Genomic DNA, 18,054 nt, shown 5'->3' with positions numbered 1-18,054 from the left:
AAGTAGCAACACCTTAAACTTTGACACCGTGAAGGTAGATAGCTACCGTGTTTTCCTGAAAATAAGACCTAACTGGACCATCAGCTCTAATGTGTCTTTTGGTGCAAAAATTAATGTAAGACCCAGTCTTATTTTGCTATAAGACCGGATCTTATCTAACATAAGACTCCGTTTTATATTAATTTTTGCTCCAAAAGACGCATTAGAGCTGATGGTCCGGGTAGGTCTTATTTTCGGGGAAATACAGTATAAAGTGTAGTGCTCTGCCCTTTTTTTTCCTCCCTTCTCCCATTTTAGTTCAGGGAGGGACAGAAGAAAATGTATGTTTTCAGCCCTCCATCTTTACCTTGCGGTGGCTGTACATACATGTGTTTGTATTTCTTTTACAGCTTGTATAAGCTTTCCAAGATTGGTAATGTGGTTTTCTGGTATATATTCTGTTATCTTCTGGTAAAAATCAGTGCTTTTTATTTTTGGACAGGAGTCATGAAAATTATGTACGCCTGGGCCCTCCCCTTTCCATTCAAATTACATTTGAATTCAAATAGTAGAATGTATCTTCTACTTTGTTTTGTGTCTGGAACAGGGATTGGGTGGACATTTGTGTTATAGACCTGCTGACAGACAAGCTTTCTTCCTCTTATAGTGGCAGATCAGCAGTGGGCAGGCTCCTCCATCAACTGCCAATAGCACGTCCTCTACTCCTTCCAGCCCCACCATTACTAGTGCAGCAGGGTACGATGGGAAGGCCTTTGGTTCACCGATGATTGATTTGAGCTCACCAGTGGGAGGCTCTTACAATCTTCCTTCTCTTCCAGATGTAAGTATACACAAAATTTATAAGAATCTATTTCAAAAACTTTACATGAAGTTGGATCTGGTAAAAGCATGGGTTTGTTGATTATAGGTTGTTTTGTGTTTTTGTTTCAGAAGTTATTTATGTCTTTTAGAAATAGAACAGTGGGAAAAATAAAAATATTATAAACACTTGACCATACTACAGAATGTCTTTCAGGGCACTGGAGGTAAAGGTACTTATAAATGAATGATTATGGAATCTAAGCTGGGAAAACAGGGAAGGAAGGAAGGGCATGGGAAGAGGAGGTACTAGAAAGGTGAATTGCTGGAATGTGATAGAATAAGATCAGAGAGGGAGGCTAGAATTAAACACATCAGAAGAGACGGAGACAAGTTTAATAATAGAAATGAGAACATTTTCAGTTATATTGTATCAGTGCAAAATTACCTCTGATTTATATTGAAATAAATTCATTGTACCCAGTCTATGCCCTAGGATGGTAAGATTAATTCTTGTATAGAATCCTGGTTGAGAAAGGCTGCAACTTTGTCAGAATTGAACTGGATTTTGATCACAAAGACATTCTTAGGAAATAAATGATGTATATAAGCTGAACAATGTTTGTATCTGAAGCATTAAAGTCTTATTCCATAGAAATTTGTCAGTATTTTAGTCTGGCAATCAATTAGGAAATAAGTGTTATCTGTATCCCTATTAGAGTAAAGCAAGAATCTGTGAGGGCTCCGTTTTTTTCCCTACCAAACAGTAATGTACTTAGATGACGTAGTGTTCTGGAAATGTATTATGCGTGCGGACTTGTTTCATCTGTCTAGTACATACCAGAGCATCAGTCCTCACAGTGGGGGCCAAGGACACGGGGGTCCCCACGACCCTTTCAGGGGCTCCACAAGGTCCTCCCTGTGTAAGATCAGATTTTCTTCATAGTCTTGAACCAAAATCACACATCAAAACAGATTGAGTGCAAAAGCAGATATAAGAATCCAGTTGGCTGTTGTTAAGCAAGACGCTAAAGAGATTTGCAAAAATGAAATTGTGTTACTCTCACCAAGGTTTGTTTGTTTAATTGTCTACCTTTTGTTACTTTTAAATAAATTATTTACCAAAGTTTTAGCTTTGATTTTTAAGGGTGTGAATGACACAATACTCCTTTTTCTTGGCTTAGGACTTAAGTAGTGTGTCCTCAGTTTATTTACTAAGATGGAACATTAAGAAGAGTGAAAGCTTTTTTCAAGATTGTTTATGGGGAAAATATGCAGTAGAACGTCTCAATATGATAGTTACGTGTTTTATTATCTGGTAATAATTAAACTATTAAAGTTTTGTTATAACTTTAAAAGCTTGCATATAACTTTTAACTTGCAAAATCAGGATGCCATGACATCTTTTTTTTTTTTTTCCAATATAAGATTGACTGTTCAAGTACTATTATGCTGGACAATATTGCGAGGAAAGATACTAATATAGATCATGGTCAACCAAGACCACCCTCGAATAGAACCGTCCAGTCACCAAATTCATCAGTGCCGTCTCCAGGCCTTGCAGGTAAAGTAGGCTGCTTTTGATGTTGTGTAATTCCAGGTTTACTCCACTTGTAATAAAAAAAAATAAAAAAAGCCTCATGCTTTTTTTGTTGAATGATTAAAAAGGGTCTGAGTTTTTGGCACTATTTAAAATTATACTGTACTTTCAAAGTGGGAAGTAGAGGTTAAACCACTATCTTTTCAATTTCAACATAACTTACAGGCATGGTATACTCCCAGGAAATTACCATTATATTTTCTCTTTTTGATAAAAGTTAAGTTGCCTGTGATGTGGTCTCTTAAATAGATGTAATTTGCCTAGGGTCCAAATTTGTCAGTGACACTCACTTTTGATGGTTTGTTTGGTGTTTAATTGTGTTTAATGATTTTTAACATAAACCTACTCATTTCCTCCACGAGAGAAGTACTCTAATAATATTCCCGGAGACTGGCAAAATAGGTGCTCTAGACCAAAATAAGGAAAGAGGAGAATTTCTGAAGTCATTCACCAGTCACATAAACATAAGCAGTTGCACAATTTAAAAGGAGATGCTTATTTAAAATATAGACAAACTTAAAATATGAAAAAACTGGAAGGAAATTGTTGACAAAATATGGCAGAGACTGTTTAATTATATAACAAGTTCATTCAAGTAAATAAGGAAAGTACTGAGTATTGCCAAAGGATGCGAGTTGATAATTCCCTAGCGAGGAAATGCATATAGCCAGTGAAATGTGTGTGGGGAAGACAGCATTCAGACAGAGTCGTAGTCGTTTGAAAGAATCAAAACAAGATGTATCTTCTAACTGTTTAATTAGCAAAGATTTAAACAGTGAGAATACTGATTGATGAGAATGTGATGAGCGAAGTACTCTGATACGTAGCTGGTGGGTGTATAACTTGACAAAACATTTCTGGAAGCTATTTGGCAATATTACTGAAGTTAACCATTCTCCAGTACCGACTTTGCCAGGCAGTGGACAAAGTACCTTACATGTATTGCCTAGGAGAATATTTGTTTCATTGTCTTGCATTAATTGGTCTCTAGCAGCTTGCTTTCTTGGACTGCTTTTATATCAGCCCCTACCATTTTTATTGTTTTCTGTAGCTTTCACTGGTACTAGTGTCCTCACTGAGATCCTACCCTGGTTACTCTTACATGGGACATTCGGCAATGTTTGATTGTCATGCCCCTGGGTGGTAAGTGTGGCGAGATGTTACTGACATCTAATAACTGGTAGAGGCCAGGGATGCTGCCAAACATCCTTCAATGCTTAGAACGGCCCCCACAACAAAGAATTACCTGGCCCCAAACGTCATTAGTACTGAGGTTGAACAGCCCTGCTGGTCTTAGGGGGCTTGGACTGTGCTGGGAGTTCAGCAGTTCTACTTACTGTTTTATATACTTTCGTTATGTGGTCCCAGTTTCAATGTAGTACTAGGTGAGCACATTCAATAGGAATTAAATAGATAATTGTTCATTCATTTTATGAATGTGTATGATTTCCTCCTCTTTAGGGCCTGTTACTATGACTAGTGTACACCCACCAATACGTTCACCCAGTGCCTCCAGCGTTGGGAGCCGAGGAAGGTAAACTGACTATCGATAGAAAATTTCTAATTGTATTTCTCTTGCCCCAGTGCTCAACATGCTTTGGTACTCAATACATTTTAAAAACTTTCTTTACTTTTGACTTTTAAATTAAAATGTTAATAGTTACTATATATTATTATATGTTAACTTAATTGATGGGTTAAGTAAATTATTACAATTTTATCCTTAAAGATACAAAGTAATTTGTGTATGTTGAAAATAGGAAAATATGTTTGACTTCAGCATGATAGCAAAGAAAAAAGTAAAAATGAAGTAGGCATAATACACTGCAGGAACATACACAATTACAAACTTAGTATAACTTTTCCCTAATTTCAGTGTTCTCTGACTTTTCTAAAGACCAAAGACTGATTCTGCTTTAAAAGAAATGACAGTTGTTGAAACTCTATTTTAACTTACTGTTTTGCTCTTCCCACTCATTAGGCTTGCAAATTTCTCCCAATTCTTACCTCTTCTATATCATTAAAAAGTATTTTCTGAAGGGAAAAATTTGAGTTTCATCCCATTAGAACATAAGGGCTATCGGTAAAAGGCTTTTGTCCCACTACATTTTTAAATAGCAGAACATCAATAAATTATGTCCCTAGTTAACTGTCTTCACACTTTGTGACAATAAATAGTTAATGTGAGCCTAGAGATCTCTTTGTCACTGACTAGGGAAGGAAATGGGAAAGCCTAAAAAAAGATGTTAGTTCTAAAATACTAAATCTGGTGGCCCAATTTTAGAATATTGAAGTCAGTTTTCTTTTAATTTAGGTCTTATTTAAATTTATTTAAATATCTTTCCAGATGTGTAATGTAACAGGTTAATATATAGAACATTTTTTATTCATAATGGAACTTTTGCATACAGGAGTTGCATTTAAGTTATCATTTATTGTTGGTGTAACATAGTTACCATTGCTGTGAAGCTAGGTATTATTCAGAAAGCTATTGTGATAACTTCATTTTGTGATACTTAAGGTCGCATTCTTAGTTTTTCCTTCCTCTGTCTTTCTTACACTTACAGCTCTGGCTCTTCCAGCAAACCAGCAGGAGCTGATTCTACACACAAAGTCCCAGTGGTTATGTTGGAGCCAATCCGAATAAAACAAGAAAACAGTGGACCCCCTGAAAATTATGATTTTCCTGTTGTTATAGTGAAACAAGAATCAGATGAAGAATCTAGGCCTCAAAATGTAATTATATCAATGATTGCAATACTGTTCCTATTCAGAGGATTGGGTGAGAGAAACTTTTAAATATCTCATAGGAGGTTAAAAAAAATTATATTTTAAAGCAGGGAAATAATCAACTTAAAGGTTGAAAATTTTGAAGAAATCTCTCAGTAAATTAAAACAAAAAGATGTGTGGAAAACAAAGAGTTTGAAAAATCAGTGGCTCAAATGAGGAGGTTGGGCATTTGAAAGAGAGAATGGAATAAAACACATGGAAGGTAATTGCCAAAGAAATAATACAAGGAGTCTCTGTAACTGATAGGGCCTAACAAGCACCAGAACATTAAGTGAAAAAAATTATTAATCATGCATGAAGATTAAATAAACGGTTTTACACATGTACTTGTATGCAAGGTTGCAGGAAAAATTGATTTGCATGTACATTCTTAGGAAGATATTTGAGAATATCATTCATCAAAACTGGAGGAAAACATAAGATTCCCAGAAATGGGACCTAACACAGAAGAGAGGTAAAGAAGAGTGTAGTCCCCTGTCCAGCAGCTCCTCCAGTACACCCTGCAGCAGGAGACTGCATAGGGATGTGTGTAAGGGGAGAAAAATGTTCCACCAGCATTGAGAAGCATTTTATAGTAGTGTTGGAGGTTGTGAGAATGACTTAAAGATAGGTACCTAGAAAAATAAGCAAATGAAATGACTAAAAAAGTAAATAAATAAAATATATGTACATACATAATTACTGACACACAGTAGAAACAGATAAAATAAGAAATTTAGTCATAGTGCATTCTGTGGTTATTCAGTGAACAATATTTAATTTATATAGTTTAAGTGATGTAAACAAACACCTGAATACAAATGTAAAAACTAGATATAATGAGAATAATAACCTGAATATTCATTTAAACAAAAATTGATTTTTTTCTTTTAACCAATACAGCAATGTTATACTGGTATGTACCAATTGAAAAAAACTAAATCAGTGCTCAATAACACTATGTTAAGAAAATGGCATGAATATGTGTGTGTATGTGTGTGGAAGTGCAAGGAAGGGGTGGAGATTCAGGAAGAAAAAAATCTAATCTTTCATAGTAGGAAATATGTATATATTTAAAACCAAAAATATGTTTAAAATCGAAAATTGGAGAAATTGTGGCACAGCATATTTATAAAGAAAGAAATAAGTAGAATAGAGACATAACAGGAAAAAAAAGCCAAATAATTTGAAAATAATTACCTCCAAGGAATGAGCTGATATACCCATGCTTTTAATGAAGTCTGTGATTATTACTTTGAAATTATAAAAAATGTTTAAAGGAGATAAAAGATTTTGTTAGCGATTTGAAGTTTTCACTATCCTAGGCTCCGACATAAAATTTAGATTCATCTTAAAGTTACTAATGGCTCTTGTAAGGGTGAAATTACTCCTAAGAATTAAAGCAGTATACCTTCTTATGAATGATGAAAATCTACACTCAGCATGTATTATGTCTAGGTAGAATTTGAATTAACAGCTCCAATAAAATGTAGTTACAGTTCATATGGTTGTCTTCTACACTACCCACCTATTTTCCTATTTCCGTAGCCATCAGCAAATTCAAAGATTTCTCCTCTGTTACTCATACCCCCTTACTGCTGAGATGCCATTTTGATGAGGAGAGGTCCACGTCTTCTTTACCATTAGGGACTCGAATACAGTTAGCAGTCAATATCCTGTTCTCATGTATGTTCACAGACTCCTTTGAAGTAACCAGGCGCCCATAAAAGAGCAGGCTTCGGTTCAAAATTGCCCGTAGTGCTAATAAAATTATAGAATGCCAGTTTTAAGAAATACATATCCTCTTACCTCTTTCCATTTCAGACCAACTATCCAAGAAGCATACTCACCTCCCTGCTCTTAAATAGCAGTCAGAGCTCTGCTTCTGAAGAGTCTGTGCTAAGATCAGATGCCCCTGACAGTACAGGAGATCAGCCTGGACTTCACCAGGAAAATTCCTCTAATGGAAAGTCCGAGTGGCTGGATGCCTCCCAGAAGTCACCCCTTCATGTTGGAGAGACAAGAAAAGAGGATGACCCCAATGAGGACTGGTGTGCAGTTTGTCAGAATGGAGGGGAACTCCTGTGCTGTGAGAAATGTCCCAAAGTATTCCATCTTTCTTGTCATGTGCCCACATTGGCCAATTTTCCAAGGTATGATAGTAGTTTCTTCCCTTTCCCACATTCTTTCACTATAAATAATGACAGCAATGAGCTTTTGACGACCATTGTAACATAAAACCTTTGTAAAAACTTAAAAGTCCACTTTGGCACAAATACATATTTCAAAACCTTCAATGTAGGATGATGCATGCCCTGCCTCCCCACTCCTTCTGCTTCTCTCCAAAACCTTGTCTGTTATGAAAAGAAAAAACAACTAGCCCTTTAAATTATTATAAGAGAAGAACAATGAAGAACAATGGTCCTTTTGCACAACTGCCACAATTTATTGCATCTTATTTGCCAGGCTTTGAGCTGTAGCATTTAAAAGTATCTCAAGTAAATTCTCCAACAGTCCTGAAGAAATGATGATAAAGAAACATTGAGTTAATAATCTTAGTTCCAAAACAGCCTATACGGTTTAAAATTTAATTTTAAACTTAAAATTGCAAGAATAGTTCCAAGAGCGTTTCTTTTTCTTGAATCATTTGGTGGGAAATGTCAGTTGTGCCTCACATCAGCCATAGATTAATATATGTGGTTGTGTGTTTATTTTGTGTATGTATTTTATAGCACTTAGGCCTTAGCATGGTATTTCTACACGGTCTCCCAGTATGGTGCCATGTCCATAATAGACCTACAGTAAATCTTCAGTGATTAAAATTCATGCCACATAAACAATTCTGTATCACAGATGGCGTGGAGGAGGTGGGAAAGGGGTATGGTGAAGAGAGAAATAATGCATTGAGAACTCAAATACTTTATCCCCCAACAGTGGAGAGTGGATTTGCACTTTCTGCCGAGACTTATCTAAACCAGAAGTTGAATACGACTGTGATGCTTCCAGTAACAACTCAGAAAAAAGGAAAACTGAAGGCCTTGTTAAATTAACACCAATAGATAAAAGGGTAAGTTTTTGAGCATTTCCAACCTAGACTGATCAACAGGTTTTTTTCATGGTGCTTTTTTTTTGGTTAGGTGCATTATTGTAATGCAGATGTTCCTTTCATCAAAGAAGTGTATGTTCAGTCAAATTTTATGCCGACTTCTTTTTTCTTTAGCATTTTTTCCCATAAAACTAGAGGAATCTTAAAATATTTTATTAGTTAAAAAAAAATCACAGTACTGTATATACATTTTCTAGAAGTTGAAAATATTGTACTTGAATGTGTATCCTTTATGTGGTCTGGTCTCTTAAATTTCGTATACCTTTAGTAAATTTCTGTTTTGTTTTATTTCTACTACAGATAGGTTTTCTTCCTCAGAATTTGTTGAGAATTGGCACCAGACAGATGGGTTTTTCTATTTTCCAGGAAATAATTCCATTCTTTCACCCAGTGGTATGAGGTTATACCTCAAAGCCAACTAAAATATTTAGCTAATTAACATTTAAACTTACTAAATCAACACTTCTATATTACTAAAGAAGGTTTTTTGCTCAGTTATTAAGTAAAACAATCAGTATGAAATTTGTCATGCAGAGGGGGCCTCAGACACACACTCTCACGACTACCATGTTCACTGGGGTTCCACCTGTAAGCAGAGAAGTGGTCGAGTGCATGGTAAGACGATCTGCATCAGAGAGTGGGCTCCACCTTTGGCTCTCTTAACATATGTTCTTCTTTTATTGACTGTTAGTAACTCAATACAAAACTTGGACAGATGAGTGGAAATTTATTTTTAAAGAGTTTCAATTGGGTTTCTGGTGATAATGCTTTTGTTCCTACAAGTACAAGGACTGCTCTCATATAACATAAATCCCAAACTGTCAAACAGTGTGGTTCAGTATTCATCTGGTTTTATTCTGGTACTTCGAGAAACGTCACATTGTCATTAAAAATAAGCTGTTTTCTTTCACTATTATTATTACTATTTTTTTTTTCTTAGAAATGTGAACGCCTACTTTTATTTCTTTACTGCCATGAAATGAGCCTGGCTTTTCAAGACCCAGTTCCTCTAACTGTAAGTATTAATATCATTTTGTGCATTTTTACACAGTGGGATGATTTTTCTGAAACTTGATTTATGAGAATCAAGTTTCTGTACTATTTTTTAATAGTTTATCTAATCCAATCGTAAAGCTTATTTGTACATATTGAATGCTTTGATCTTAAATAAACTTCTGTGTTTCCTATATTCTTCTCATCTCATAGATTTTATCTGTTATCCTCTGGGATGTTTTCTGTCAGTTGTCTATCTCAAGGAGGTTTAGGCATGTACCCTAAACTGTTGCGGACAGTCTTTCCAATTGAGATGGAGACCCTCAAAATTCTCTGTACATATTTTGACTTATAGGTCCAGACTTCAAGGAATAAGTAAACTTTAATAATAGAGGAAGGTAGAGGTGTGTGTGTGTGTGTGTGTGTGTGTGTGTGTTAACCATTGACTTCAAAAAGGTTCATACTTAAAGTCTAGTATGACTTTGAGGCATAATTTTAGTGCTGAAAGTAATACTCAAAATATGTTCTTTTATTCTCTGATGTCCAAAATTCCTTAAAAAATTTACTCGATTTATTCTAGTTTGATAAATGTAAACAAATTTAATGCAAGGTTTAAAAAAGAAAACTAACTTTGTAAATATATTTGGGTGAGAAACAATGAACTTCTCTCAAGAACAGGTTTTGAGAAGGTGAGATAGTAAAAGTAAATATTTTCAGGGGAAGTTATCTTTATACCCAAAAGAGGCAAGACAAAAATGTCAAAGAAAAAAGGCTTGCAATAACAGTAAAAACTTTATCCACTTAAAAATTTAACCTAGAACTCAGTGCTTTTTATGATGTTGGCTTACAGTTATATTTGGCATTAATAATAACAGCAGTAGCAAAATAGCCCCCTTTTTTCTTAATATATATCATCTCATTTAGACTTTACAAAATCCTGTGAGGTTGGTAGGATTACCCCTATTTTTGATATATGAAAAAACCAAGGTTCAATGAGGTGTTAAGTAATTTACCCAGGAACATGCTACTGAGTAGCAGAGCTAGAGGTTCAAACCCAGATCCAAAGCCCATTTGCTGTAACACATGCAGCAAAAACATGTCAGATCCAACTAGGAGTAATACTTTTTCTAGTAATATCTTTTTGTTTAATAATGAAGAGGAAGAATAGATGTTTAAGAGAGAAGATGTGGTAAGTTTTTTCATTAAAAATGATTGGTAGACCTTTCCCCGATTAGAGCCAATGTTGTGGCTGTAGCAGCCTTTGCAGTTCTTAAAAGCAGCAAGAGAAAAGCAATTACTTACAATGGAGCTCCCATAAGACTGTCAGCTGGTTTCTGTACAGAAGCTGCAGGTCAGAAGGGATTGGCACAAAATACTCAAACAAGTAAGACAAACACACTCATTCATACAGAGAACATTTTGAGTGTTGCCAGATGGGAGGGGGTTAGAGGAGGAGGTGTAAAGGGAGAGGGGATTAAGAAGTATAATTTGGTCACAAAATAGTCATGGGGATGTAAAGTATAACATAAGGAATATAGTCAGTAATATTATAACTGTGTATCACATGGGTACTAGATATATTGGTGTAATCACCTTGTATGTTATATAAATGATCACTGTGCTGTACACCTGTAACTAATATAATGCTGTATGTCAACTGTAATTGAAAAAAAAATTTTTAGTATAAAAACATTGGTGAAAAATTTTGAAAACAGTGACACAAAACATTTTCCAATGTATGGAAATGGGGGATTTATTTAGGACCAGGTAGAATTTCGTTATTTGTATTATAGTACCTCATTTATTTTGAAAGGTGCCTGATTATTATAAAATAATTAAAAATCCAATGGACTTGTCTACTATCAAGAAAAGACTACAAGAAGATTATTCCATGTATTCAAATCCTGAAGATTTTGTAGCTGATTTTAGATTGATCTTTCAAAACTGTGCTGAATTCAATGAGGTAAGTTGGGAAAGGAGGCCACTAGCAATATTGAAAGTGATATTAAACCAAACACCTTTTCAGCAAATAAGGAGATTAAGATATCTACATATTTACGCTCGCATAAATTTCAAAAAGTTTGAGTCTGTCAAGGAATGGCTTTATCCACATTTATGTTCAAAGGTTTATTACATCGTGAGTGGAAATGCAAATGATAGGTGACAACATGAAAACAATTTAGGAAACATTTTTATCTAACCTAGAAGCATTCTTTGTCATTCCCACTTTTAACTCCTTTTTGATACTGACCTTGGAATATTAAGGATGTGGTCTAAATAGCTCTAATGTTAAAAAAATTTTCTCAAAAATTTTGTCATCTCACAATTTATCTTAAACTCTGTTAGATTTAACAGCGTTTTGTTCATGTTGTGTTCTATATATTGGTTACTCATCTCAGAGTTTCACATTTTATTTAAAAGTACCTGTTACATAATTCTATGATTATGGCATCTTTTTATCTCTTTGGTAATCCAGTCCTACTACCACCACCACCTTATAGTATAATCCAGATGAATCAAAGCCTTTTATTTACCCTTTTTCTGACCAATACTATTATTTACTTTATGTCAGTGATATTGCATAAACATTTTCCCAAAACAATCTGCTGGTATTCATAATCTAAAGTTAAAAGGCAGCAAAAATGTGAGAAATTCACCACTTTTCTTGACTGTCTCAAATGTTGGTGTTTGTTTTTTAATTAATATTTTTATTTTTATCCAACAGCCTGATTCAGAAGTAGCCAGTGCTGGTATAAAACTTGAAAGCTATTTTGAAGAACTTCTAAAGAACCTTTATCCAGAGAAAAGGTTTCCTAAACTAGAATTCAGGAATGAATCAGAAGATAAATTTAGTGATGACTCAGACGATGACTTTGTACAGCCCCGGAAGAAACGCCTCAAAAGCGTAGAGGAACGTCAGTTGCTGAAATAAGCAGCACCGTTGGTGTGTGCTGGTTTTTAGATTTTTTGTTTTCAAAAAACATTTTGTGAGTAATTTAACATCATTATTACGAAGAAGAGTTTGTGACCACTCTGATCTATAAGTTTTTGATGTTTACTAGACTTTGATTTTCTTAATAACCCATTTCTTTTAACCTTTGAAAGAAAGAAAGAAAGAAAAAGAGGGAAAGGAAGGAATGGAGAGAGGAAGAAAGGAGAAAGGAAAATAGAAGCGTCAACAACAAAATAAAAAGACATTGTTCCCACTTCCTGGATATCAAAACTGTAATCTGGAGTGATAACTACTATAGAAAGGAAATAGACTTAGTATGAACTCGAAGTTGAAAACTAAATGTGGTTTGGATGTGTGCATTAATCCATTTTTAGAAAATACCACTACCCATTAATTATGGCCCAGCCATGAGTTAGGTGTACTGTCCATAAGAGCAGTACTCCGTGAACTTGGATGGTAATAAGAGTTCTAGGATGCCCACTCGTGCAACGAAAAAGTAGGTTAGATCCTGTTAAGAAGACACCTAATAGTGTAATGTGTAAGATGACAACTGTATTAAAGAAAAAGCAGGAAAACAAATGTTTGATTTTTATTTTTGTTTCTTTCTTGTCTGTAGAGGTGTTCGGTAAAGCAGATTTTCAAGGCCATTTTTTCATACGTTTCTTAATCTAACTTCTTCCACTGAGGAAGTAAGTGAACATGTTTGGTTTTGCTGTATATCTATATGTGGTTTTGTTGTTTGTTTCAACTGTGCAGGTGATCCTTTTATAACAAGACTCATTGTTTGCAGTATGGCTTTTAGTGGAACTATCCAAAATATGAAATACAGCATTGTGTGCCGTATTTGATGTGAGGATTCTTGCAATATACCCAATTGGGCATTAAATGTAAGTTCCCCTGAAAGGGACTAGTTTTTGTGGTTTTCATCTGTCTTTATATTTTGGAATGAAAATGTATTGTGAAATTTGGCAGCAAGCAGTTGGAGGGAATTACAGGGAGAATTGTTTTTTTTTCTGAAGCATCTGTTTCCTATTTTTAAGAGTCAGAACGTCAAATTGAATCTTTCATCTGACTTATTTCTGAATTTCATGTCATTCTTAAAGAGATACAAAGACCTGTCTTGTGAGGACAAACATATTTTTAATAGGCCAGACCTAGCTAGTTTAACTGTTGTTCGTTTGTTTATTCCTTATTGTTCATCGTCAAACCAGGAAACTAGATTAGGATTGCTGTGCCATTTGCTAATCTAACATTTCACAAAATATTTCCACGTGAATTTTTTTAGTTTGCCAGTGTAAACCTTTGTTTATAAAACATTAATTAGCTGAGGAAATTTTTCTCTTTAGGCTGATAGAATAAAAATATAGCTGACTTGAAAGAATGTTATTCTTTGGATGGTGTAATCTCCCATGAACTAAACCTTGAGGATTTTTATCTATATGGCATTGCTTCTTAAAGTGGAGAATTTTAAAATATTCTGTGGTGAATTCATTGGGTTTTCAGATATTGCCAAAGATAAAATGTGAGAAAACAACTTATTAGCAATAGCTTCTTACTTTCTATATGAATTGAGGTTTTGTCCATAATACATCAATTATGTATTAATAGTTTTAATTACTTTTCCAAATCTGTGTTCAGGGTGTTTGTTGTTGTGTTATTTTGAATATGCATTTGACATTCTCCAAAGACTGAACAAATTTTGATAACAGTGCATACATATACTATTTAATTTTCTTTTTTGCTCCAGCATTTATAGCACAGCAGCTGTGGGACTTTTACTAATAAGTTTATTGTTGGTATCTTAGAATACTGTTCTTCTGACAGTTTGTTCTTCCACAACTTGTCTCCTGAGTTAAAACAGGTCAACATGGATAAATTTTGAGGAGGATCACAAAGGGAAGTAGCACTAAAGAGAGACAAATATAATTTTCTAAATGCATCTAAGCCAGATTTCTACTGATGTACCCCAAAATTTTGTTATATTCAGTGCCATATTAATCTTTTAAAACGGTTCTGTTTCACTTTTACCATTTTTTGCTAAATGAAAGGCAGTTGAGAACCATTTTTCCTGTAATCATACATAATATAAATTATATTAAAAGTGTTTTTCTCTCCGATACCCTTCAACAGCCTTCAGTACTGTCTGCGATTAAAGTCCTGTGACCTTACCAACAAGTTCCTATGTGCTCAGGTGGGTCCCAGCTAAGGAGTCCTTAAATTCTAACCAGTAAGTAGTCCTTAAATTCTAACCGACATGAGCTCTAAGATGAGCCTAACTATATCCCATGCTCACTTAGAGAGCAGCCTCTCAAAAGTTCAGTGCCATTAAAGCAACCTTGACCTGTACTTAAAACACTCCAGTGTTTATCTCTGATCAAGAGCCCCGTGTCACAGCTGCAAAACCCCAAATGCTGAAATTGATCACACGATCATACCGTTAGCCAGGGCTTAAGAACGAGCAGACCACGTAGGAGCTAGGATTTACTCAGTCCAGCTCATCCAAAGCTTTCTCAGGTGCCGAGCATCTGATCTTTCTGGCAATAAGGAAACCCAAATACATAGTCAATGACTTATGTAGCTATTGCAGAAGAATAAATGGACTAAGATATGCCATATTCAATTCAAAATACATTTGAACATGAGCAGCTGGCAATGCAATCCTTTTGTCCTTTGAATTATCTTTTCTGAATGGAGGGGTAGGAAGTTGGAAGGTGCTAAAAGGAAAATGTCCTCTTCCCTTCAGAATTTTACTTTCTTTTCCAAGCTAAAGAATATTTTACTACCACACAGTAGTATAGATATAACATAGGGGTGCTTTCAGAAAGGTTCACTCCACAGTCAAAAAGGTGAGTATACAGCCCATTGATCTATTTATGAATTTGCGTTTCAAAGTCCTATGATGTTGCTGTGCTTCAACTTTTAAATGTGGGTTCCATGGAGAGACTAGTTTAGACAATGAAAGGGGGAACTCCTCCTTTTGCTGAGGCCTGATCCACAAACAATGTGAATCCCCAAATCAAGTTGCTTCATGTGAACAAAAAGTTTTTAGGTTTAAATAGAAGATGTACTCATTTTCTGTTACTTGTATTTGTTATGAAAGAGAGAAATCAAGTGATCTGATTAGCCATTAAAATCTTGGACGTAATCATGAGTTCAACCATCTAATTTCTTATTGAAATAGAGCCCCTCCTTTTAAATAACCATGTACATATTTCTGAAAGTATTTTATAACTTCATGTAAATTAATAGTTCTCTTTTTACAAACACATATTGCTCCTTCATTTCGGTGTGAATTTACTAAGTCATAATTCACATGCTGGTGGCTCATGTTCCTGAGTAAAAATAATGCTAGCCAATCAGATCACAGATTGCTTTCTCCGTGAAGGTTTTGCTTATTGTGAAGGACATCTGAGACAGTAGTCTTTATTTGTTTGTTTAATTTTAGGGGGCCAACTGGTGCTTTGATTTTAATAAAAATTAGCTTCAATGGATTTTTATTGTGAATATTTTACCGTAAGGAATTTTTAATGGACAAATCACTGTATGTCATTCAATAGAATTTTAACGAGTTTGAGTCTTCCCCTTCATTACTATCTTTGTGTGATCCTCTATAAAATTCATACATATAGGGATAAGCTACTAGTTCATAAATAATAGGAAAAAAACATTTTAAGAGTTCTAACACACATATTTTACCAGCCTTAAAAGAAGCAAATAATTTGACATACAGGAAGGAAGGGAGTGATAAATATCTTCAATTGCTGATTCTGGTCCCCCCCCCCGCCAAACAAAAAAAAACCCAAACCCCTTAAAATAGGAGAACCCAAGATGCCATAAAAAAATAGTCTGCTTGTCTGAAACCTGTTGGGGGTGGCTGAAACCTGTTGGGGGTGGAGGGCATTATACAAAGAGTGGGGACTTTTACAAGTCACTTTGAAAGTTTACTTATGTTAATTTCACCTTGCAGAATTACAACTATTTTAAAAACTCACTATTGGATATTTAATAGATCTTACTTTGATGGGGATGGGAGTAGCCTTCTATTTGATTCTTAAATGAGTTTTTAAACAGAACATAAGTTCTAATTTGAGTTCTAAAAACAATCCTTCTCTAGAAGTTACAAGTTAAATATTTAGCAAAATTCTGTCTTTCCCACATTTTCAAATGAGGTATTGCCAGAAAGACTAGTTTGAAGTTTATGAAAGAATGTCCAAACTTGTAGAAAGCTTTATAAGGATTTATTTGAGTCAAGATTTGAAGACATGACCCAAAAGATCTCTTCAGATTGAGAAAATGCTCTGGAGAATGACAGTTTTACAGCTTATTTTATACATTTAGAGTCAAAGAAGAAAACATAAGGTGCATTAAATCCATTGGTAGTAGATTAAGGATGCAAAATGGGGAAATCCCTAAGATTGGATAAAAAGGAAAATGGAAATCTACATGCTTCCTACACATGGACGGGTACAGGATTGTTAATAACATCTACAGCACAACACATGGAGATGGTATGCAGGGAACAACAAGAGTTTCATCGTGATCTGGTGCCAGCCATTGGGCCTTCGAGGGGTCTGGAAAAGATTACCCTGACGTGTCAAAGGTACGTGATCCTAGATACATGAGAACAGCGGACAGGGCTCACTTAGGGTCAAGATTGACCTTTGCTGAGGAGGCTGTGGGCCTGGAACGTGACTTAACCTGCCCAGTTAGGAATTTATGATCAGACTGTTCTTTGTCCTTTCAGTCATTGGACTTTCCAGGCCTGCCAAGTCGCCCCTAAGCCTGTTGGGTCTACTGTATCACCCCTGTCATTCACAACGTCCTATGCCACATATCAGGATACTTATGAATGTGAATTCTTTGCCCACGTTCTCTAATGCCTTTAACCAAAGTGAGCCAGAGAATTCAGTGAGGAATCTTTCCAGGGCAAATGATTGATGCCCAGTTTTGATTGGGCGTCAACCAGAGTTAAGCACTTTTGGCACTTGGAATGAGAATGTACTGACCTGAGAAGTGACATTTCCCCAAAAGGAAAGCGGAGGAATGGCAAAGAGGCAGGAACCACAAGCTCAGTGGGCCACTGGGTACCACACTTTGACATTGACGCTGTCCTCTAACCTGATTGTATTAGGGCTTTACTAATGAAGGTATAGGTTAAGAAAGCTGAACAAACAAAAAGTCTGAAATGAAGGTTTTGGAGTTCATATTACAGAAGGAGTTTTTGTTTTGTTTTTTGCCATTATAGACTATGCTTTAAAGAGAGAAATCAAATTCCCTTCTGCAGGTAAAATGACTAGATTCAGACAAATTCAACCTCTATCCTATTACATAAAACAAAGTATGCTTGTATGGAGATTCTAGTTATATTTTTACTGTTTTCCGTACCTCAACCAGTGTTGTCTTAGTCTTTCCATAGGCTGTGAAACCAATCCAGCAAAGTTCTTACAGGTAAGTGACTTGAAATTTGTTGACTTTGATTTCTACTAATACTTAGTAAGGTGAACTGTACACTCGCATTTATCTAGGATTTCTCAAATTTAGCATTCAATTAACATTACGTTAATAGAGTTCTGTGTGGACTAATTTACGTCTTCTAGGAAGCCAGGGTGCCAGACACTGCTCAACATCATCATAAAGTTGCTTAAGCCTGGACATCCCCACAGCCATTGAGAGCTCCTGAAATTTGGGAAGGTGCTTGATGATCAGGTTTGTCATTGGTGGACTGTGGTTTCCAATCATTTCTAGACTCTGGTTTTAATTATACATTGCTGCTAATGTCAATATTGGGGTTTTCTTTGTTTTTTGCTTTTCAATTACAGTTGACACACGAGATG

General features: G+C 35.3%; 1 protein-coding gene across 2 annotated transcripts in view; it reads left to right on the top strand.

The window, feature by feature from the left end:
* Positions 1-12,254, top strand: part of TRIM24 (tripartite motif containing 24) — an 84,968-nt gene extending 72,714 nt beyond the window's left edge. For both annotated transcript variants that reach the window (XM_033098967.1, XM_033098966.1), the window contains exons 11-19: positions 647-820; positions 2,227-2,362; positions 3,860-3,932; positions 4,966-5,134; positions 6,993-7,321; positions 8,103-8,235; positions 9,215-9,289; positions 11,081-11,230; positions 11,993-12,254. In XM_033098967.1, coding sequence (XP_032954858.1) covers positions 647-820; positions 2,227-2,362; positions 3,860-3,932; positions 4,966-5,134; positions 6,993-7,321; positions 8,103-8,235; positions 9,215-9,289; positions 11,081-11,230; positions 11,993-12,199 — 1,446 coding nt within the window. In that variant the 3' untranslated portion in view covers positions 12,200-12,254. The remainder of the gene's footprint in view (positions 1-646; positions 821-2,226; positions 2,363-3,859; positions 3,933-4,965; positions 5,135-6,992; positions 7,322-8,102; positions 8,236-9,214; positions 9,290-11,080; positions 11,231-11,992) is intronic.
* Positions 12,255-18,054: the final 5,800 nt, after the last annotated feature.

Source organism: Rhinolophus ferrumequinum, chromosome 26 (assembly GCF_004115265.2).
Source record: "Rhinolophus ferrumequinum isolate MPI-CBG mRhiFer1 chromosome 26, mRhiFer1_v1.p, whole genome shotgun sequence".
Lineage (NCBI taxonomy): Eukaryota > Metazoa > Chordata > Mammalia > Chiroptera > Rhinolophidae > Rhinolophus > Rhinolophus ferrumequinum.
This window is presented reverse-complemented; position numbering and strand designations above follow the sequence as displayed.